This window comes from Athalia rosae, chromosome 4 (assembly GCF_917208135.1).
Source record: "Athalia rosae chromosome 4, iyAthRosa1.1, whole genome shotgun sequence".
NCBI lineage: Eukaryota > Metazoa > Arthropoda > Insecta > Hymenoptera > Athaliidae > Athalia > Athalia rosae.
Window position 1 is genome coordinate 8571416 of NC_064029.1, and position 23626 is coordinate 8595041.

General features: G+C 46.5%; 4 protein-coding genes across 4 annotated transcripts in view; all 4 read right to left on the reverse strand.

The window, feature by feature from the left end:
* Nucleotides 1-238: 238 nt before the first annotated feature.
* On the reverse strand, nucleotides 239-2790 carry LOC105684378 (tubulin monoglutamylase TTLL4-like). The gene has a single exon (XM_048654254.1). The coding sequence runs from the start codon at nucleotides 2783-2785 to the stop codon at nucleotides 1106-1108; it is 1680 nt and encodes a 559-aa protein (XP_048510211.1). The 5' UTR covers nucleotides 2786-2790; the 3' UTR covers nucleotides 239-1105.
* A 712-nt stretch (nucleotides 2791-3502) lies between these two features.
* Nucleotides 3503-4915, reverse strand: LOC105684379 (tubulin monoglutamylase TTLL4-like). The gene has a single exon (XM_048653764.1). The coding sequence runs from the start codon at nucleotides 4913-4915 to the stop codon at nucleotides 3503-3505; it is 1413 nt and encodes a 470-aa protein (XP_048509721.1).
* Nucleotides 4916-6252: 1337 nt separating this feature from the next.
* Nucleotides 6253-23626, reverse strand: part of LOC105684475 (tubulin monoglutamylase TTLL4-like) — a 54746-nt gene continuing 37372 nt past the window's right edge. The window contains exons 3-4 of the mRNA XM_048654250.1: nucleotides 9177-9241; nucleotides 6253-8425 (exon numbers count right to left, since the gene is read on the reverse strand). Coding sequence (XP_048510207.1) covers nucleotides 6673-8412 — 1740 coding nt within the window. The 5' untranslated portion in view covers nucleotides 8413-8425; nucleotides 9177-9241 and the 3' untranslated portion in view covers nucleotides 6253-6672. The remainder of the gene's footprint in view (nucleotides 8426-9176; nucleotides 9242-23626) is intronic.
* Nucleotides 10350-11995, reverse strand: LOC105684479 (enhancer of split mbeta protein-like). Its single transcript, XM_012397847.3, has one exon. The coding sequence runs from the start codon at nucleotides 11688-11690 to the stop codon at nucleotides 11043-11045; it is 648 nt and encodes a 215-aa protein (XP_012253270.2). The 5' UTR covers nucleotides 11691-11995; the 3' UTR covers nucleotides 10350-11042.

Consider the following 23626-nt stretch of genomic DNA (forward strand, 5'->3'; position numbering starts at 1 on the left):
ATGTTGTTACATATAACGATATCAATTCATTGACTCGTGACATCTCTCTGTATGCCCATTGTCTTTAAACGACTGTGAACACGAATAAGTACACTTGCCGATTCTGGATCGCGTGTATCTCCGACTCGGTGGTAATAAGCCGACCGTGAGGGAAAAAGCCGGTACACTTCTGGCGCGAAGTTGTTCTTCCTCGGAGATCGAAGCCCCCCCCCCCCCCCCCCCCCCCATTCATTCGAGCAGCGTTGAATGAGCGGTGGAATTCTTGGGTGGAATCGAACTTCGGTCGGACGATCGTTCCGTCGGGATGTGTATGAATATTTTTCGAATCGATATCTTCGTGACGCATAGAAGCAGCGTTGTAACCGAAGAACATGGAGCGGTGTCACTTGCGGCTAGTAGTTTCTTGATAATAATAATTGATATATGATTCTTTAACTGACGAAACAGATTTAGTAATTGAATTTGAAGGGCGGAAGCGAAGAAATCCGAGCCCCGGTATATTAATAACGTTTCTAATAAAGTTAAGTTGCGCCTCGTCGACCATGATAGACACAATAGAGACATTAAACTGTCAGTACGGATTTATTAATCTCGGCAGGCTTTATAGCCGTGAAACTTGTGCCTCCCCATCGTCTCGAGCTCCAGACGCCTTACGGATAATTTAATCAGCTCCGTAGATTTAAGCTCCACTAAAAAAACTTTATCATAATATAATGTCTGGCAAATAATAATACGAGCGCAAATCGACCCGTTTACCATAACCGTTCCCAGTAGCTAAAACGTGGCGAGCGCCTTTTTTCCACTTTTGTTTTTCTATTTTTTTCTTCCATCCGATCAGATCTTTAGAAAGCTGCGCACAGATATATCAACTCGGTTTCATCTTCTTTTTTCACCTCACAAACCTCACAGCTTTGGAACAGGTTTTTAATTCAGAGGTACTTCACCGATACGATATGAGTCGCGTATGCGTGATCGTTAATTACAACAAAAAGTGATCAACAAACCACACGAGGATTATTCTTTTGCTTCGCTCTACGCTAACTGGAGATGGTGATAAAAATTTGACTCGAACTCGCGCGGCGCGGCGTATAATCGCGATCAACGATCAACGTAGATGAAATTTTCTATCGCAGAGATCGCGGAGCTTGATTATTCCACTTTGTCGATCGTTTCCATGGGCTATTTCCCAAGCGGAGAGCAGCATGTTGTAGTAACGGGGCCCCTCGAAATACCGGAAGTACTTGTGAGTTTCCGGGGTGGGAAAGACTCTCTGAAATTTTCCGAGTCTCGATATTTCGTCCTCGTACCGCACGAGGCACCTGACGTCGTCCGGCGTCAGCCGATGGATAATCGATTCGGGACCGTTGCTCGAATCTCCGCGATCCAGAGTTCGGTACATGAAGTCCGTTTGCTTCCTTTTCTCCTTGATCGTGAGCTCCCGCTCGCCGGCGTGGACGTCCGGACACGCCAAATCCAGACCTAATTTGGCGGCCTTCTTCCGGACGGTACCACTCGGAGTAATAGGGGGGATTCTGAAGCCCGCTACGTTGAGAGCGTCTTTGACGAGGTGACCTTTGACGGCGAGGTCGAGAGCCGAAGGAGCGTGCAACGAGGGTGAAATATTCACCTCTAGTAACCAGGGTCGCATGTCCTCGTCGATAAGAATGTCCACCCCGAGGAGTTCGAAGCAACTGTGTTTGGAGTTGAGGTGTACCCTGGAGAAACAGTTGACCGATGCTTCCCCCGCTATGATAGCCTTGACGATTATGTCGTGAATCTTCGATTTGAGTCCGGCAACGTCTGCTTTCTGTTCGCCAAGGTAATCCCAAAGGCATTTCAGAGACCATTTGTGTCCTTTGCGTTCACCGACCGTGTCGTTGTTCACGTAATCGGGACAGAATTTGTTGACGCTGTAATTGGTCAGGTGCATGAACCTGTTCCCTAGCTGGGTCAGGTCGGAGCGATCGTAAGAGACGCAGGCGAAACGGACCAGTCCCTCTTCGTAGATGTAGATTTTCAGCGGATCGAAGTCCGTCACGAGGGCGTACACCCTTATATCGAATTTCGAGTCGTTGATCAGTTTTGGCCTTGAGAGGTACCGCTGGATGAGGGTGGAACTTCGTTTTCTGGGAATTTGCGTCCACCGACTGACCACCGAAACTCCTCTGCCTCTGGACGAGGCCGGAGGTTTCAGAATCCATTTGTTGCCGGTTCTTCTCGTCTCCCAGACACACCTGAGCCGATCGAACTCCTCCGGCAGAATAAAAGTCCTGGGTATAAAGCCGAACTGCTTTTTGCCAAAGATGGACATCAGACGACTGACGTTCTTCCATAGTCGATCCTTGTGCCCGATTTCATAGGTGCCAGGGAAGTGGTTCATTTTCTGATGGCTCTTGAGAACCTTGTACGATATCGCGAATTTACTTTCGCTCCAAGTACCGCACCATTTCTCCCGTCCGCTCACAAAACGAAATCCGCTGTTCTCCACGGTTTTCCTAACGATCCACGGTGTTCCGGCGCCAAGTTCCCAGGTCAAGTGGTCAGCGATGACCTTCGGCAGAGCGCGAGAGTCGCCCTTGCCATCGTAGAGTCTGAATATCACGTACGGCGAAACGTGCGGAAAGAGGCTTTTTCGTAGCGGGACGTTATTTTTTCGCGCTCGTTTCTTCGCCAAAAATATCAGCAGTTCCGTGATTTCCTCGTAAGCGAAGTAATCCTCGCGCAGAACATCGTCGAAGCGCGATTCCAACCGGCCACCCCTCGTTCCCGTTGAACAATGAACCATTTTTCAAGATTTTTCAAAGGCGAATTATTTAGACTGGGAATTTTGAAGCCGCTTTCGCTCCGTTCGAAGCTTTTGCCCGGCTCGCTTGACTTTCGAGGTTGGAACAGCCGCCGGTTCCCCCATGATTGGCGCGAGAGAGGAGAAACAAAAATAAGAGAAGAACAAAGATAATCCAAAGATTCGTGGGAAAATGTTAACTATTTCTGAAAATCGATATTCGCTTGTCGCCGTATATTAACGGATATCCATGGATAATACTTGCATAAATGGATGAGTATAGTACCGGAGCACACGCGTCATTTGCAGGGTTTCTCAAGCCACTTCGAGTTAATCTACCTTATGAATTATGCATCCGCGATAACTTCTATCTCGGGCTGCTCCGCCTTTCGATAAGCGGATACGAGCATCTCCTGATAACTGGTTTCCTAGACGCCGCATCGAGGAAACAAAAAAAAAAAAAAACAGAAATAAAGAAAAAAAACTTTGAAACAAAAAACTCAAAAATATTAGTTGGTAAAAAATCGAGATAAACTCCTGCGACAAACAACATGTTTCAACGAACGAAATACCGTCTTGAAATAGCCGTTGTACATTTATGTTGTGAACTGGACACTGTCGAACATCCGTTCTTCATATCTCACCATAAATTTGCATAGAGTATACGGTACTGACCAAAAAAAAAAACAAACAAAAAAAAAAAAAAAACAACGCCGAAGTTCAAATATCCCGTGGAGTGTCGAGCGCGGCGAAAGACCCGGGCAAGTGATATTTCTTCTCGCAAAGTTTTTGCAGCCGCAATATGCCCCGAGTTTTATCCGAAGCGTACATTTCCTCCCATGCGTCCAAGAGCCTGTTGTAGTACCTCGGTTTATCGAAGAACTTGTGATAATCGTAAGTGGTTCTCGTGGGGAATATTTTCTCGAAACCTCCGAGTTGCGTCGCCTCGTCTTCGTAGCGAATCAAATGCCTCACGTCGTCAGGGGTCAGGGTGTCGAGAATATTTCGAAGGTAATCAGCCCGATTTTTACCGTTCACGAAACGATCTTGCTTCCCTTTTTCAGTTTCCGTCAGTGTGATTTCGTGCAATCGATTGTCCAAGCACAACGGAGACTGTTTGTATTTTTCCATCAGGTAGCGGGCGTCTTCCGCCGGTATTGTGTCGGGAATTTGAAAACCGACGATGTTCAGAAAATCCTTGGCCAATTGGCCTTTCACGATCGAACAGAGCGGGGTGTCCGGGTCCATGGACGGCTGGTTATTGACCTCCAATAGCCAAGGATTCAGATCGTCGTCGAGAATTATATCGAAACCCAGTAATTGGTAAGCGTTGTACTTGGAGGGTAGCGTGGAGTCCGACGTTTCCACTATTTTAGCCTCGGCGGAGATGATCGTTTTTATAACGATATCCTTAACCCTTTCCCAGAGTTTGGGGATGTCCGCTTGTTGTCTGCTAGCCAAGTACGACCAGAGGCTATTAAGTGACCACATGTTACCCTTGCGCTTATCCAGGCTGTCGTTCGGCCTAAATCTCGGGCTCGTTTTGTTCACCGAGGTATTGGTGAGGTGCATGTACCTGTCGTACAAATGCTCGACATCGCGAATGTACTTGGATGTCGCGAAGCGCACCAAACCCTCCGAGTAGACGTAGACGAGCAGGGGGTGGACGCTGGTGATCAGCGCGTACAATCGCATGTCGAATTTAACGCCTTGGATCAGCCTGGGTCGGCTGATGTACCGTTGGACGACCAACGGGCATCGTTTGGGTATTTCGCACCACTTTGAGACAACGTGAATTCCGTTACCGCTACTACCCGCCGGTGGCTTGGCGATCCAGACGCCACCGTGAGTTTCGAATATTTTTCGTAGCCTCCTCGAGTCCTCCGGTAGCACGAAGGTGGCCGGAGTGAAATTGAATTCCGATCTGCCGAACTGATCTATCATTTTTTTCATGTTCCTCCAAAGACAGTCCTTTCGGCTAAGTTGTAGAGCGCCCGGGAAATGATTTACCTTCTGGAAGAGTTTGAGCGTCTTGACCTTGACGTTGGACATCGGAGGGCCCCAGGCGCCACTCCAATTCTCCGAATTTCTACGAACGGTGAACCCGGACTTGGCCACGGTTCGTCCGATCATTTGAGGGAAAAAACGGGTGTTGCGCCGCCAGGACAAGTGTCGGAGGATCTCGCGGGGCAGCGGCGAGCTTATTTTGACGTTGTAAAGATGGAATATTACGTAAGGAGGAACGTGGGCGAAGAGGCTCCTCCGCATCGGTAAATCGGAGTTTTTATCACCGCAACTCGCCTCGTCAAATCCGATCAGCAGCTCCGAACGGCTTAAGATTATCATCTCCGTCAACTCGACGTACGTGTACGATTCATCCTCTTCGAAATCCCCCCGAGAGTCAAATTTTCCGTAACGCGTTTCCGTTGACTCGGTTTTCGATTCTCTCTTCGCGCAACACATGTTTCGCCTGTAAGTTTCGATTATCCTAACTCTTTTTCGCCTTTTTTTTTTTTATTTTATCGTTATTTATGGTACTACTTGTTGATTTTTAGGAAAAATAAATTTAGAATAGTTTCACCGAAAAATTAAACGCGGTTCGGATGACGTACGACCACAGGTTATTTCCGATCGTAACGAGTGAAGTTGCCGACAAAAATTCACGTCGTAGGATAATTTCCCCGCGCTTTTTTCGAGCGTACCGTTTTTTGGATATCTCTTTCGAAATGAGAAGATCGGTTTCACGTTAATTAAAGGCAACGCGGTTCCCGAGACGTTTTACTCGAAAGAGTTTCGTGCGATGTTTATCGTTTAAACTTAAAAGTAAACTCGTTTGATCCGTGGCATTTAACACAGTCTGTATGGGTGATCGGTTCGTTGAACAAAACGAGCCGCTCGAGGCTGACAAACTCGTGTCTCCCTTTTTCCGCTTCATTCCCAAATCGGAATGACTAACGTCCGCTGAATGGATCCCATTAAAGGCTCCGCTGAACACGCCGCGTTACCGTATCATACGTTTAAAAGAGCTCTCGCGCGGTTTCCCCGCAACTCCGCCACTTATCGCTCTCGTTATTATATCTGCGTTGTTGTTATCGCCGCTACCTCTCCCTTGATACTTTTTGTTTTTTTTTTCTTTTTATCGGATTAATCTCCGCCGGGAATTTGCCGATGCAATTTTTCACCGATGAAACTGGTTCAACGTCAGAGAATCCCGTGGCTATTCTACACGACGGCAATTAGCTGTCCCGCACGAACTATTTAACCGGCGACATCAAATCCCGCGCTGAGCTTGCGAACTAACGTTGTACACTCGATATTTGCGCTACTTACAATCTGATCAGTGGTCTCCCATTTCAAGTTTTCCTGCAATTATACAAATGATTATTATTGCGCGTAACTACGCGAGTAAATACATGAGATCCGCAGCGCGACGAGGGGAAATGAGGATGCGAGGGAAGGAAAGAGAAATATTTCGATCCAATATTTTATTAAGTAAATGTTACTTGTCGTAACAAATAAAAATATGTCACGATCAAGTTCTTAAGGCACACGTTTCTTTTATGATTATCATTGTTGAAATTGTTATCGGTGAACGATATTCGTTTCACAGTTAAATATCGAAGGAGTTTCACATCCAATCGTCATTCGTACATCCGAATTTAGACAATGACGATTATTGAATTAAAAAATACTAACGAAGAAAAAAAAAACAACGATAATAATAAGACTACGATGAAAGTAATGAATGGGACGATACAATGCAGTAATGCGAAAAATTTGTACACGTCTTTTAGTCTACGGTATCAACAATAATATCACGAAGTCGCTATCATTAGCTGGGCAGTTTTCGTTTCGTATTCTCCTAAACATTTATAAAAATTGTCTAATGGTTAAACTGGTGAAAATTTTGCTCCCTGCGTTAAGTGGAACTTCGTTTGGCAGAGTCGTTGAAGCCGAGCTATTCCTTTAGCCCTATTGTCTCCGTACGCGGTTTCCCACGCGTCGAATAGCGCGTTGTAATACCTCTGACAATCGAAGAATTGAAAATACTCGTGGGTATTTTTCGTTGGGAATATTCTCTCGAAGCAGTCGAGCTGCGTAATTTCATCTTCGTACGCCAGTAGGTGTCGAACGTCGTCGGGGGTTAAATCTTCGATGATTTCCTCGAGGTAATCTTCCCTCTTTCGCTGGTGGCAGTAGAGATTCTGCTTGTTTTTCTCCATCTGACCAAGTCCTATGTGGTGGAGCCTGAGATCCAGACAGAGCGTGTCGAGTTCGTACTTTTTCGTTAATTCCTCGACGTCGCGAGCCGGTACGGAGGAAGGCACCTGGTAACCCACTACGTTAAAAACGGTCTTGATAAGAGGACCTTTCACGGCGATGTCCAGGGGCGACGAGGACTGCAGGGACGGTGATATGTTAACTTCGAGTAGCCACGGTTTCAGATTTTCATCGAGGATAATATCGACGCCGAATAGTTCGTAGCAACAGTATCTGGAGGACACGTTGGCGCGGGTTAACGAGTTGATGGAAGACTCGGCGGATATCATCGTTTTGACTACTATGTCCTTCACGGAAGCCCAGATTTTGGCGACGTCGACGTTCTCCTTTTCCTTCAGGTAAGACCAGAGGCTCTTTATGGTCCACTTGTGCCCCGTGCACGAGTCGACGCTGTCGTTACTCGTGTAAGTCGAGCTCGTTTTGTTGATGCTGTAATTCGTAAGGTGCATAAAACGATCGCTCAGATAATTTATGTCGTCTCTGTACTTGACCGAGGCGAATCTGACCAAACCGTCGGGGTAAATGTAAACCCTCAGAGGGTTGAAACTCGTCACGAGAACGTAGAGTCGAAGGTCGAATTTCGCGCCGCCGATAAGCATTGGTTTCGAGAGATACTGCTGAACGATCACCGGCTTCTTCTTGGGAATCTGCGACCACCGATGTACGACGCGGATTCCCGTCCCCCTCGCCGACGCCGGAGGTTTGACGATCCACTTCTCCTTACCCCCGGTCTTTTCCCAGACCTGTCTGAACCCTCGTAGATCCTGGGGTAACACGTAAGTACGAGGAACGAATCCGAATTCTTTTTTACCGTGTTTTATCATCATCCTACTTAAATTTCTCCAGAGCCGATCTTTCCTGCCGATCTGAAACGTACCCGGGAAATGGTTTATCTTCTGAGATTCCCTTAGCGATTTGAACGCCATCGATTTCATATGTTTCCCCCAAGTTCCGCACCACTCGGGTGATTTTTTAACCAAACGAAAACCGGAATTCACTAACGTCCTCCTAACGAGAAGAGGTGTAATGGTGCTTAGCCGCCATTTCAGATGTTTCGTTACCTCCGGCGGTAGGCACACCCCTCGATTTTCGTATGAGTGAAAAATTACGTAGGGCGCCACGTGGGGAAAGAGGCTCTTTCGCAGTGGAATTTTATTAGTCTTATCACCGCCCGCTCCCATCTCACCCGTGAGGCACAGAGGTCGTTTCGAAACATGGAAAATCTGATTCTTATCGTCTTCGACGGTATAGTCGGGATCCTCGCTAACGCCGTTCCCGACCGCCTTCCCATTTCCAATTTTTGTCGGTCTGTGTACGATCCCGTGGTGGTTGTACGATATCACGTCCATGTTTGCCGATACCCTAAAACAGTAAGGATCAGGACGTGGCTTCAATTTTTGAACGGCGCGTCTACCCCCTGATGTCCCTAAAGAGAAGGTACGACGCGGCGGCGTCTTAACCCTTTTCGACATAGCGGTAAAATGTCAGTGTCAATTTTGAAACTGTCAAATCGAAATTAGCCCCAGACGTTATTCGATATTTTCGAGCGTCTGTTTTTATCGATTTTTTTTTTATTTCTATATCGAACGATATATCATAAATATATCACCCGTACGTATACCGCATACCAACACGCGACAAAGAATTTATTTTCCGACTACGCTAGGGATAACGAGAATTTAATTTTTCATTTATTCAATTTTTTTTTTCCTTTTCATTGAAACTCGGGAAAGCGCGACAAATTTACAATATTGTCAATGTAAGACGATAAAAAGCGTGTGGTTTAACTAACGAATACCACCACGGGGCCAATTAAAAAGGCATAAACTTCGGAAATAAAGTAGCCGTACGCACGGAGATACCGAAAAAAGGGGCCAACCAAAATTCATCTGCATTCCCACGAGGTTCTTTCGGCCATTCGTGTGGCAACGTGAACAAATTTATTACTTCATTAGGCAATTGAATAACGAACGTTCCTCTCCTTACGAACCGTAGGGGCAGCGGTAAAGATAATTTTATTAATTTTAACCGGAACGTGGAGGATGAAGCTGCCGGCGAATAACATCCGAGCAGTATTCAAATTAGTTACGAAATCAATAATTTTTCGACTCACCTTTTTTAATTCCAGATCTTCTAATGGATGTTCGACGCCATCAGAATTTCCGGGGAGTTGGGACTCTGAAACGGAAAATGAAATGAAACGAATGAATGTATCGAGAAAAATCGGGTAGCCAGTCCAACCGGAATGACGGCGCTTATATATTCTCGCAATTACGTTACACATATCGATAAATAACATCAGCGCACAATAATCGTATAATATGATAAAAATGTGAGATTGCTTATCCGCACGCGCTCGTTTATGCTGCGTAATTCGAACCTCGATTTCACACACGTGCGATCTAAATATATACCGATCGTATACGTATCTGTATCTAACAAGTACCGCGATAGTGATAAATTGATAAGTGAGGTGACCGAAAATTCATACCACGATTGCGATCGAAATCGTCGATATTAAATGTGCTGTGATTTTCCGCAAACTTTTTTCTTTTTCATTCGGAATTCTTTAATTATAGATCAGATCGATGATATTGTTAAATATTGGCTCGCCGAATCGGCCCAACTTTCATTTCGATTTTTGATTAATTGTAAGCAAAGGAACTCTGGTGTAACATTGCGCCCAACCCGTCATACCTCCAATTAATAAAATCCCAAGAGCGCGACCCGACGTTGTATCGAAGACTAAACTCCTAAAAACTTTGTAAAACGAAGAAACGAACGCCTATGACGATCCCGGAAGGCCATTGGCCCCTCCTCCAAATAATTAGAATAGTTTTTTCGCCCAGTTTTAGATATCCGTGCTTTTTACGTCTGACCTACTTCGAGGAGGATCTCATTCTTTCATTCATTCGATTATTCATTCATTTGATCATTTGTTCCCCGGTGCAACTTTACAGCAGAGGTTAACGTTAGAATTCTGACCTGAAAAGGAATTGTCACCCGCGCGACTAACAATCGATCGACTTAATTGGACGAATTTTTTTATTTCCCTTGTTTTTTTTTCTATCGATCGACAAGAAAGAAAATCGATTCTCCTGTAGCCGGTTTATTTTAATTAAAGAGGATCAAGTCGCCGACATTCGGTGAAATTGAATAACTTTTTTTTCAACAAAGATTTCTGGTCGATTGTGTCGAAACGGCGAAAGAAAGCGATGACATTTTTTTGGGCAAGGATCGCAAGGCGAAGGAGGTAATAATAGGTTTGAAACAAGACATAATGATATTCGTATGAAATGAATTTTATTGTATTCGATAGAAAGGTGTCCCTAAACGATTTATCTCGATTTTTTCCATCGTTGTCAATTATTACAATGATTGTTCCGGTTTCTTTTTTTTTTTTTTTTTTTTTTTTTTTGTCAAATCTGAATCATTCTTAAACTTAACAAAACAAGTGAATATCTTCTTTATCATATTATATTATAGTTATTAATAATAAAACAATTATCTTAACGAGAAAATAGTAATCTCAGGTACAAAAAACCCTATCACAGATATAATCATTAAAGCTTGATTACCTATAAACTATATCGATATCTAATTGCCTCGAGTAAAAAATAACAATCTTTATTATATCCGGTAATCGATAGCAGAATTTCGATCGGACCGTCGAGGCTATTCTCATATAATAACATTTGGAAGACGCGTAGATTCGTCGTTGATCTGTTCATTAAACCTAACTATCTATCTCTTATTTCTCTTTCTCTAACCCTTGACAATATTAAAGAGAAAAAAAAAAAAAAAATGAAAACAATGAAAAAGAAAACCTTTCCCACAAAAACTTTTCTAGTCTTCTGATCGAACCTCCCTTGCAATGTACGGAGAGTTCTCATTCGGTGAAGACAAATCTCAGTAGGATAATTTATAATCCACGATATCACCACCTCCCCCGTCAATGTTCAATTCCAATCTCCATTATTTACCAAGGTCGCCAGACCGGTAATGACGAATTCATCGTGGAGTTCGAAGATTCGGAAGACTCTCCCGAAGAACTGATGACGCTGACGGGACTCTGAGGTGGCGTGTAGGCGTTCTGCGGAACCGTTGCAACGTTTTGATTGCCCTGAACCGAAGCCGTCAGAGCGGTCGAAGAAGAAGCGGACGAAGCTGAAGTTCCGGATGCGATTTGCTGGGGTTGTTCGAGTCTTCGAAGACAACCGCCGAGGTGTCGCATGAGTTGAGCTCCGGCAGCGGGATGAACTGAGGCCGCGACCGGTGTCGACAGGAAGGTGGACACTTCCTGAGCGCACTGAGTGAATCCATCCCTGAATCTGTCGGCGTAGCTGGTTTCCGGAGTCAAAGTTAGCCTCCTGGCCGCCCTCAGGGTGTGCAGGTGTCTTACGGTGAGTTCGAGGATGTCAGCCTTTTCCAATTTCGCGACATTTTCTCCCTCCGCCTGAAGCGCGGTGACCATGAGGTCCTTGAGTTCGTCAAGGCATCGGTTGATCCTCGCTCGCCTTTTTCTTTCCAGCATCGGTTTCATCACCTTTCGGTATTGGTAGGTCCTGGAGACGGGTTCTTCGTACTCCATACCACCGACTGCGGTGTAACTCGTGTGTGGTGCCATTTCAAATGATATCGATCGTCGTTCTTCTTTTTCTTTCAGTATGTCTAATCACTCAACACTTTCCACTGTTTTGTTTTGTTTTTTTGTCGTCTCTTCGTCGATCACTGATTGATTGTTTTCCGTAACGAACAATTGCTCAATCGTCACCAAACGATATCGACGATACTCGATTCGACAAAGTCTTTTAGAAAAATAACAAAATTCTTGCGTGTCTATATATATATTTATCTGATCCTTATACAACGTATAAGAAAAAGTAAGATGCGTTCGCTTCGGAGTGCCGAGCTGATCTGTCGTTCCCCAAGACCCGTCGGGGGTATATATACCCGACTAACCCCCACCACTGAGCGGTCCCCCAGCACCTCCGGAACTCGACGAGCAGCCGGAGCGCGTATCGTGGGAAGCTCTTGGGCCGAAGCGTTCCCACAGCTCAGAGAGCGACGGCAGCAGGACTGCTGGGGCACGAGGGGAACGATACGCGGTGGTTGAGGGGTCCAGGGGGCTAGTATTTCGAGCAACACACCTGCAACCCTCGTCTCACGAACAAGTGGAGCGCGCGCGGGGGTCAGACCGAGGGCACCGCGTTCCGTGGAGGATCCGGGGGCGGGGAGGGGGAGAGGGGGAGAAGGGGGCGGAGGGGGGGGAGAAAACCGGGGGCCGAGGGGGAGGAAAAAGGGGGTTAAAAAGCGGGGCAACCGAGGGAGAGGAACGGGGGGGAGGGGGGGGGGGAGAGGTGGTCGCGCTCGGCGCACACGCCAAGAAGCGCGCGCGACCAGCACGAGGAGGCCTCGCGCCGGCTCGCCTATCGCCCACTTGTTGAATCGCGGGAACAACGGGGCACACGCACTCGGAAATTCACACATATATCCGAGCGACGTATGGAACGGCGGGTATTATGTTCGTAATCTGTTGCTGCAGTATTCATCGTATATTTAGGAAGTACACGCTATGTGAGCGTATACGTAACGCGTATAGTACAGTGGGCGTATTATCGTACGCATCAGGCATTCTCACGTAACGTACGCGAGAAACGATCCAACTTTTGCATTCGCAGTTTTATTATACATATGTATATAGACACCGTTTGAGGAAATTGACGATAACACGCGTTGCGTACACGTCTAGTTTAAATACCGCAAACAAAATGGACCTCTGCTAAGGGTTACGTCCGTCCGTAGGCCCCGGATCGGTTGATTTATGAGCGGGATTTAGAGCGTCGAATGGGGTTCGGGCAGACGGCACCCTGCGCTAAGCTAACGACCCTCTCAGCCCCTAATTAGACTCGCCAGGCTTATCGGCGTCGCTAACTTTTCACCGCTGACGCCAAACAACCACGTCGGTTAGTTTAGACATTTGGAGATCAATTTTTTGTGGACTACTAGACGCTACGGTCGCCCGTACTTTTTCATCTTTTTCTCCCTTTCCCTTTCCGCTTCGGTCTACCCCCCGGAGCTCGTGAGAGTTACGGGTTTTTCATCCCTTCTGACTTACGGACTAATAAACCGGAGTTGATTGCTCTGCCAAAATTATAAATTGGAAGAAAAAATAAATCGTTCACGTTCAACGCTACGTTTAGTTTTTTACTCGGGTCTGGACCGAGTTTAGATGAAAATTAGAATTCGGCATCTGCGATAAATCTGTCGAGCTGAAATATATATATATATATATTAACTCGTCGTGGGGTAGAAACCTCGTACGATACGACGAAACCCGACGGAGTCCCAACGAGAATTTCACGAGAAATCCTCTCTTCAAAATATACAAAATAAAAATCACCGCGCGAGGTTTTTCCCCGAACAGCTGTCGTCGCTTCCAAACTCGAAAACATTAGCTATTACGCGTCAATAGAGACTATCCACGTCGGATTACGGATATCCAGACTTCGACTCGATTTATTTAGCGCCGGTGATTCGAGTGCGCGTTCGTTTCCATCGAGGCGAAATCCGGCTATGCGGCTCATTGATTGATTATTTGAGCCGGATACGCTCGGCGGGGCGAGTGTAATATAAAGTCCGTTGCACCGACGGTTCACAGTGTCGCCGCTGCGGACTTTGTAGGACGAAGAAAGACATGGGGGAAAAAGTTTTTAAGAGCGAAGGGCGAAGGAGGCGCGGGTCCGCTAACCGGCACGTCGGTATGATTCGGCCACTTGAATCGATTTAATAAACGATTAGGACGACGAACCGGGCGAAGCGGGCGTTGCGAGCTCGCAGCAATAACGTCGGGGTAATTATATCGCCGAGTGGTCGGATGACGCGACGTACCGGAAGAACCTCTCCGGTGATATCCCTCCTGCGAATCTCGACTTCCCCCCACCCCCACCCCCCCACCCGCCGAAACGACGCTGCTATCCCCTATGTCCGTGCGGCGGTATGCAACAGCTACGCCGTACGGCGACGATCCCCCATGCCCGTAGTGACCCCCTGCCGGGCGAACGCCGGTTATACGGACGTTGGAATTAAATGAGAAAAGCTGTTTCAATTTCCGGCACGAGAAAATTTTACACAAGCGGACTTCCCCGATACCCTTGTTATTCAGATAATGTGCGGTCGTTCGATAATTCAGTGATTTTCCTCGAATCAGATTAACCGGAAGACAGAGACGAGCGAAACCCTAACGAAGTCTTGACTAAGTCCCTACCGGGAACGGTTTATCGGTTAGCGCTTAGCTCGCGTCGCCGTTGAACACGCTTTTCATACCGATACCAAAATGGCGGCGCGCGGTACGTACGTAATAATAATATGCCTAATTCTTGACGTCTGATTCCCGGATCATGGCTTGGCTCGTGCTACGCCAAAAGAAATAATACCTTTTACCTAGTCCGAGCGAAGAAGTAGCGGCAGAAGCGACCTCGGGAGCGCTACTCCGGTTATTCAAAGGCAGCTGTTTCTCCCGCAGCTCCTCCGCACACGGGGGAAATAACATCGTGGGAAAATCAGAGCGAACTCTTGCTAGCCCCGCTATTGCTTCTTGCTGCTGCTGCCGCTGCACTCCCATTGTTGAGCGTTTCTTTCGTCGTGTATACCTTACCTATGCACGATGCCCTCTATCGCATAGCGAAAACCTTATGGGTGCTGTGCCCCCTGCTATACCGCTTTATTCCGAAGGTTTTATTCTCTCCTTTTTCTTTTACTTTCGTATTCTTTCCAACAGCGTAAAACTAGATACAATACCGTCTAAGAGGGCCACGCAGAAGAAAAAAAAAAAAAAAGAGAAGAAAAAAGGAAAAAAAAAAGAAAACCAAAGAAAAACTTTATAACGTGCGGTGTCCCATTGTAACGTACACGTGCGAGGTCTTTTGTCGTACCACAAAACGATCTGCACCTCAATGCGGAATTAGATTTTTAACGCGTGTCTTACGAATTCGTATGAGATGGAAAAATTTGTATATCTCCAGTCATCTTCGATCGATATTTCGGATAAATTTTTCCATCACACGACAGGAGAATGAAAAAGCTTCGATATTCAATAATGATATTGGAAAGGAAAATGAAAGAAGAAAAAAAATAAATAATCGACGACGTTCGTACGTGCGGTAAAAACCGGATTTCGATTTTCAATTTCACCTAATTAACGGTAGGGAGTTCCAACCCTTAATGGACCATATTGGAAATATTCTTTGGACTGTTCGATCAGCCGCTACACGTTCGAAAGGATCTTTCGTCTCTCTTCATCCATCGGCATCTTTCTCCGTTTCTTTTCACCGCGTGCCCGTGGGTATACCCCGCTTTGAAAGTCGTCGTCCTGCTCTCTTTCATCGATGAGCAGCAACCCCCGGAATTTTTTAACACCCTAATGCTTCTCCCCGTTGCGGCAGCTACGGCAGCTTGTGCAGCCTCCTATAGCCTTCCAGCCTGCATGTCAGGCCTCCACGTCTGAGTTGAAAATTCTCCCTCCTTCTCTCGTGGTCTATTCGAATCTCCGGTTCTCCGTCGAGTCGACCGTCTTTTTCTAGGGGAGGTCTGTCGTCGCGGCACAGGTGGTGGCTTGCCGTGGGAACCCTCGAAGCCGCATCTTCCCGAGGGTGAGCGAATCGCCACCCCGAAAAACCCTCCCTAAAAACCTCCTGGACCAAAAACCGACTCAGTTATATTATATTATGTTGTGTTGTGTTATGTACGGAAATAATCGTCCCCCGTTTTTCCTCCTCCTCTTCTTCTTTTTCTTCTTCTTCTTTTTTTTCGAAAACGGCGATCTCCTTCTCATTCTTCTTTTACCTTTTCGAGCAGCGCATGCAGCGGTACAGATACGCCGTTTCAACATAGCGGCGATTACAGCGGGACTCCTCGTCTCGTGTACAGATACAGACACTCCTGAGGTTAAACCCCTCGAAAATTGGGAGCGTGTCTTCCGCGTGCGAAGCTACCGGTCGTCCTAACCCGTGTATATAAGAATAAAAACCGGCGTACCGTGTGTATATATATATACCTATAAAGAGGGGCTGAAAATGGCATCGGGCTCGTTGTCCAAATTAGAGGTGGCATTGTCAAAACGAAGAGGCCGAATAATTGCGGCTAATTAATTCGAAGGGGGAGCCGAAAAAAAAATAAAAAAGAAACGATCCAATTTAAAATCAGTGCGGGATAATAAGAGTACGAGAAGTATATGTATATATATTCGTATAATATAATCGTCGCATCGGAGTGAATTAATTTTTTTTCTCATTATTTTTTTTTGCCTTTGCAGCTGCTATTGCTGTCGCGAATTTGGCGCGTACGAGTATACGTGTATACGTCGGGCTAATTTCGTCGAGTTAATAAATAAGAGCGGTCCCCGATTTACAAAGTAGACACGGAATATATAAGTAGTACAATACCTCAGAGCTTATATATATATCCGTTAAAATGCGATAGCGGAGTCTCTTTAGCCCGTTTAATTTCCATACGTACGCGATATACGCCCGTACCGCTCGTGTATACCTATACCTATATACCTGTAGGAATTGAAACACGTAATACACGCTCGGCGTCGCGTCGCAAAATGTATTCGAAGTACGCGCGAATTTTTCAAGCACCGCGGACGGACGCACCTTTAAGAAACGGTATAATACGCGGTGAGCACCCGTTATCGTTTCGTCGACGCTACGTGCCGGCTGCAACATCAACGGCATCCGCAAGTTCCGTCCGTACTTCGAACACGTATATGTATATATATATTAACGTTTCGAACGTACGGCGAGATAGCGTCACGCTTATTTTCGGGTTTTCTTATCGATTTGGAATCATCTTCGATATAACTTAACTCCGAGTCAACTCCACTTTAACTTCGACGCACGCGGTTCCGTTGCTTCTCGCTTGGATAAGAAAATATACACGACGCGCTAACCACTGCGTATAGTATTGGTAGGTGCGTGTACCGATCCGACGGACCCGCCGAAATTCCATAATTAACGATGTCGCGATTCGCTAATGACGCGATGCACGTCGAGTCATAATCGTTGTAATTCACCTTTCTTTTTTTTCCGCTCCTCTACACCGCGATTTCTACGGGTTCGTTCCTTTCTTTTCCTCGTTTCTCTCTTTTATTGGTGACTTTTTTCAAGTTCTCCATTTTTTTTTAAATTTTTTTATCGTCATCCCGATCGACCGAACTCTCGGCCGCACGATCCCACCATTAAAACGTCCCGTTCCCGTCTCATTATGCGTTCACATTTACCTTTAGTACATACATTACAAGGTTTTCTGCGCTCGCGGGAGTCGATTTTTTCACACGTGTGCATCGCGCGGCTATAATATATATATATACACATACGATAAATTATCTCGAGGCGACTCGATACCCTCGGAAAGCCCTCAAAAATATATTACGTGCAATATAACCGAAAACCGTTGAAGCACCGAGTAGGTATACGTGTAACGCAAAGTGCAGCCTCCGTAATATCCTATTTGATCGGCGCGTCGCAGACTCTGTTTTTTTTTTTTTTTTGTTGCTTTTATATCGTCGTACACGTCATCTCGGTTACCTGGTGTAAACCTACACCCGATACAGGCGTCCCTGTACTTGTGAAATGGAAAAAATTTTCACCGCTTCGGATGCACGCGATGCGTATGTAGGTTTACGATTCCCCCGCGTACAAGGTATCCGCATATCTATACGAATGCATTTTCACCGCGTCGCGTTGCATTCTACGGATATCTTCACGAGCCGTGGGTGAATACAATGATACAGGTACAAGTTACGTGTAACGTATAGCGAACTACCTAGTGTCGATTCCCTCTTCCCCGCGGTGACCCGAACGGGGGAGGGGAGGGGGGGAGGGGGGTGAGGGAGAGAGCCGGTTAATTTCCTTTTGTTAAACAAATATCGTCGCGATATAAAATGCACGACGCATCTCGTCCTCCAACGGCCTCGACTCTGGGCGCGCGCGCGCGCGGCACGGCACACCACATGCCTTCACACCGCCGGTTCCCATGGCTCGTGCTGCTGCGTGCGTTTCCTTTCCCCTTTGTGGCCCCCCTCGGTACCCCGCGTCCCCCTCGTGTAGCCCCCTTTTTCCCCCCCCCCCCCCCCCTTATGCCCCCACGGAACGCACGTCGGACGTCGGACGTCACTACGTACTCCGCATGAACAATGAAAGCCGCGATGCCGCGTCGCTGCTCTACCCGTCCCCTGCAGGATTACGTACGCGTGATCAACTTGACAAATAAATGTACCTTCGCGATAGCGGAGAATATCGACGTGAATAATTACGTAAGTATTCGTTCCGTGAGTGAGAAAGAGAAAAGGGGAAAAAAAGGAAATTGATTGAAATTCAATTTTTAGAATCGGACGACGGTCGGGTCCATAGCGGTTGCACGATGCAGCTACCGCGGGGCTTTCGGACGGTGTGCGTGTAGAAATAAGAAAAAAAAAAATAACGGTGCGGTATACCTATAACCAAAGTCAAACACGAGGGCAAAAAACTACGAAAAAACAAACAACGTGGAAAAAAAATCAAACAGTCTCGGACGACGAGAGCTGAGAGGTTGCGCTCGGTATTGACCTCCCAGAAATCGAAGAACCAACAGCTTTTATCCCTGAACCAACAATCTTTTTTTTTTTTTCATACACGACGCGGTACCGGAAAATTTTCGTTATCCACGGCTCGGGCGTTATCCCCCTTGTCCGATACCGATGCTACCGATCCTCCCGTATACGCGACTCACTTTTTCCACAAGATTCTCTCTCCGACGAAATTTCACTTAATACAGCGCGAGGCCGAGGGCCCGATCACTGTTTGTTTTTTTTTCCTACGATTTATTTTTTTTTCTTCCCCCTCCCCCTCCCGCTGCCCCGTTTTTTCATGCTCCAGATCCACCGTAATTGGAGAACGTGCGAGCTGACCGTGTATTCCTAGGAAATTCATGAAGCCGCAGGAACCAGCGGCAGCAGACGTACGGAGGATTAATTCGGTGTTATATTCAAATCTATAAATATGACCGACAAAATTGGCGAGTGCAAAAATTGCCTCTCGTCTAGACCACACGTATGCATACCATAGGTTGGGTAGACGTTATAACATTATACCTTGTACAGCGAGAGGCGGAAAAAAGCACTTGTTCACTGGCGAGTATAATGGTTGTTTAATTCATTTTTACTGTACGCTCGGCCGCCCCCGGTGTGAACGTAGCCTCGAGGTTACGCCCGGTTGAACCCACGCAAACAATGTGTAAAATACACGATTTATATAAAAATGATAATCAGGAAAAGCCCGCAGCTCGCCGGCGAACTTCTCCTTCATACGAACGTGCGGCAATTAGGTAAAATTTTCCCATGATCGGAGTCGGATTACTTTACAACGCACCGACGACGATTCTTCGTCCAGAAATAGGAACTCGAAGAAAGTGTATACACTCCGTTTTTGAAAAACGTTCTTCTTTCTTTTTTTTTGTTTTGTTTTTTCAAGCATATCGTCGCGAATAAAAAGTTGCAGGAATTTAACGATCCGGGGGCGGTGCAGCCTTCGTCGCGCCGTATACACACACACATACAACGCATGGTATTAAATCGGAGGGGGACTGCGATGCAGGTTTCGAAGTGGGGCACAATTAATTCGGTCAAAAAGGCCGTTAGAGGACGCGAAGCTTGAGCGTCGCGACGACGACGTGCCGTAGTACGTAATACGTACTGCACGGCTCGAGTTAGGTACGTTCGATACCTATACGTATACAAATTCACGTGTACATATAGAGACACGGGTTTACATACATACACGTAGTGCGCGTACATACGTATCGTACCGCGCGACGAGCAACGGCGGAATACATTACGGAAGATTGACAAAAGCTGATGTCCCGAAGGGAGCGGTTTAGAATCCAAATGCGTTTCACTCGTGTATCGAAATTCCGTTGCGGCTTTGATCCGCTCGGGTCTCGGAAATACCGTGCGCTGCCGATGCCTTGTAAAAACGTTGATATTCTAAAAGGTGTATAAAAACGGCTAAGCGACTCCGCTTTTAGTATTACAACGTCTGTCCGTGAGTTAAACGCGTTCGTGCGGTGAGGCCATTAATTCGGTTAAAGCGAACCTCGATGTATATTTTAAAAATGTAATTAGCCGGACCGACGTAGTCGTCGCGTATATCTCGCTCCACGTATACCAAACGTACACGGTACACTCTTGTCTCTATGTGTATCACTTGTAACGTACACCGGTGTGTTTTACAAGAGATCGGAGCGATTGATCGATCGCGGTAATACGAACGCTTCTGCAGCGTTGACGACGCTGCGCCACTCTCACGTTCGGTTATTTCCTCGGCCGCGGCTTATCGCCGGCACATTAGGCGCCGAAGTTCCGAACAAGGAAATAAAATCAAAAAAAAAAAAAACGGAAAATAAAATAAAGATTAAGGTAAAATGAGAAAATAACTTATAACTCGTATTACAACGACTTTGAACCGAGCGTATGTGTGTACGTACGTATACGACACGAGATAGTTGTAATTAGTGGTATATATATATACGCCAACGGATAATTCGACTCTCACACGTAGGTACCGCGCGACGACTCGCTTGCCTCATCATCTTGTATCGCGATAAAATGATTTCAGTCATCGAACGACTTACCCGTTTCTCTTTTTTTTTTTTCTGTTTTTCTCCTTCGATTATACCTCGTGTTAACAATATCGTATTATGTAAAATGACGACATCGTTAATTGCGATTAGTTAAATTAATTACCATATGTTTCCGGCGCAAAGTCGATCGATCAATGAAAACGCCGAGCGCGCCCGTACGTACCGCCGGATACTCTTGCTCGATAAATTTCTGGTCGCTCGCCGATCACGCGAAGCTTCTTATATCAGAAACCGGATAAATAATACACTTCGCCAATTCTCCGGTTCGGCTGCGCGAGCTTCCGGTCCTTCGCGAGGAGAAGTAACAAAACGAAAAAAAAAAAAAAACAAGGAACAAAAACGCGAACGCGAACGAGAAGAAGAAGAAGTGGAAGGCGATCGGGGATCGAATAGCCGGAGATGAAAAGTCGAAGAGGCGCGCCGTCGACACGTGATTTCGGTATACCCGCCGCAGCATCCACATCCTTGGGCATGAAAGGGTGTACGAAACGAAACCAGCTTACAACTATATGGCAGTAGTACAGCAGTAGCCGGTCGTGAGCGAAGCTCACGAGCAAGTAACCGAGGCGGGAGCGAGCGAGCGAGCGAGCGAGCGAGCGATCGAGTGAGTGGGTCCTGACGTCACGTCCGGCGCGCGGCACCGAGTGTGGGAATCTGCGGCAGGTGCGCTTAGCCGAGAGTCGATTCTGGGCGAGAGAGGAACGGGGGGGTTCCCCCGGGCAGCCGGGGTGCATGCCGCCACGCTCTCCGCGCACGCTGAACACGTGCAGCGAGTGCGATCGGCCTCGACGTAGTCCCTCGGCGTCCCTCAGGGCGTCCGAGTATCGAGCTGCTGCTGCTGCTGCCGTTGCCGTTGCCGCTACGGTGCAAGTCCATTCTTGGAGACGGGCGCCCCCGGTCCGTGCACGAGCTCCGGGTTGATACGCATGCACGCTATTTATTACCTATTTCTCTTTCACTATTTTCCAGATAGCCGAGCGCGTACAGAGGTATATTTTATCCCGTCATAGGTGGGTATACACTCCGGGTATAACCGTGGCGCTAATTGCTAATTGCAGGCGTTTCTTTTCCGGTTCCATTTTATCTCATGAGAAAGAGGTTCACCACGTCGGTAGCGAGGCACCGACGGATTCATCGAATATCGAATGGGTTTTAGGGGGAATGAAGATTCGACGCGCGCTCCCTCAGGGTCAACCGGAAGCTACAGATGAGTTTTGAAACTTGACCGAATGGCCGGTGATTCTATTCCATCTAATTGCTTTTTGGATATTCCATAAGCTCAGTGGGTCTCATATTTTGTACGGAGTCACGGTCTTGTACGAGATGGATTTTGTACGGATTTATATTACACCGGATTTAATGCCGCATCGAAGGATGAGAAATTTGAAAATTTATCCGTCGTCGAAACGACGTACACATGTCTATTTTAATCTAGTTTTAATGAATCCGAAAATCTTTCCCCGAAGTAAAGTTCCCCGAATAGTTCCCGGTTGAATCCGATTCTAATCTAGGTGTAAGTTAGGTTTTAGGTGGAATTAAAAGGCCTCGGGGTTTATTTGTAGGTCGATTAATTGCTTCTTCCTTCTAAATTAACGCGTTAAACCTCTGTCTACACATATGTATATATTTGTATATATATATGTATACGCGTGGTCGGCCACGGTGGGATAGATAATTGGAAAAGGCTAATCAAGCGACGTGATTGTTGGGAATTAAAAAGCGTGGTACAACTTTGTTAGTAAATTAATTATCCTTGGTTAATATCGTCGCACGATTCTACTTCGCCACGGTGCAGCAGCAGCGGCAGCAGAAGTAGCGGTCCGCCGCAGTGCGTTGCGTGTGACATTACAATGCACGTAATAGACCAAAGCTCGTCCCGGCGTTATTAACGATATCCTAAACCATGGGCGATGTAATGGCTTAATCCCGGTACTACCTTTTCTATTAATATATCTAAAATCTTATTATACAACTAACATCATAACGCGGTATAATGAAGACTGAGCTCCCTAAAATAATATGGACACCGAAAGAGCCTATCAACTTCGTGGAACGCGCGCGTTATCGTATATTTCAACGTGAGCTTAGAACCGCCGTAGCTATGGCGCTGACTTACAGTCAAGCGTGAATTAATTATACGAAAAGGGACGAGACCCGACGGAGCGACGTGAATTAATCGTTTCTAGTTTTTAATTCCGCACTACTTGTTCCTGCGTTTGGAACAGAAAAACGAGAGAGAGAAACACACAACAAACAAGAACGTTACTATTTCGTGTCGGTAAAAATACATAGGATGAAATACAAAGAGGTGGATAATTCCGTTCGTACGCGTTATCCCAGCTGCTGCAACGTCGACGGCTGCAATCATCTTCAACCTCGGTCCACGGTCATATCTAAATCCCGATTCGACCCGACCTCCGATTTATTACTTATCTAATGACGAAGTGTTGGGCTAATAAGGCTCCAATTTGAAGCTGCCCGCGTACCGGGGGCGACGTAACTACAGAAAATTATTATCATCTCGTGCACACGGTCCGAATAAAACCCACCCGATGCACCGGCATCGGCATCGACATCACCCCGTCTCTAATCTCATCGCGGTGAATCCCCTCGGTTTTATAGGCGTGCGCGCACGTTTTATAGCTAATGTATACGATGCACTTTTTGGGAGAAACTAAAAATAGTGAAAAAAAAAAAACAAAACAACCTCGATCTTTAATTCGTCCCTTTCTTGCCCAGGGTCACGTGGGCCCAACGGCGCGTGACTTCTTCGGCGAAGGGTGGATCAGAGGACGGAGTTGATGCCCGCGGTGTTGTTTCGTTACAACGAGAGCCGTGCATCGATGCAGAAGCCATACACAAGGCCCGAGATGCAACCGAACC

What these genes read in the sequence shown, in the direction of transcription:
- LOC105684378 (XM_048654254.1), bottom strand. Translation starts at nt 2,785, where the DNA reads ATGGTTCATTGTTCAACGGGAACGAGGGGTGGCCGGTTGGAATCGCGC.
- LOC105684379 (XM_048653764.1), bottom strand. Translation starts at nt 4,915, where the DNA reads ATGATCGGACGAACCGTGGCCAAGTCCGGGTTCACCGTTCGTAGAAAT.
- LOC105684479 (XM_012397847.3), bottom strand. Translation starts at nt 11,690, where the DNA reads ATGGCACCACACACGAGTTACACCGCAGTCGGTGGTATGGAGTACGAA.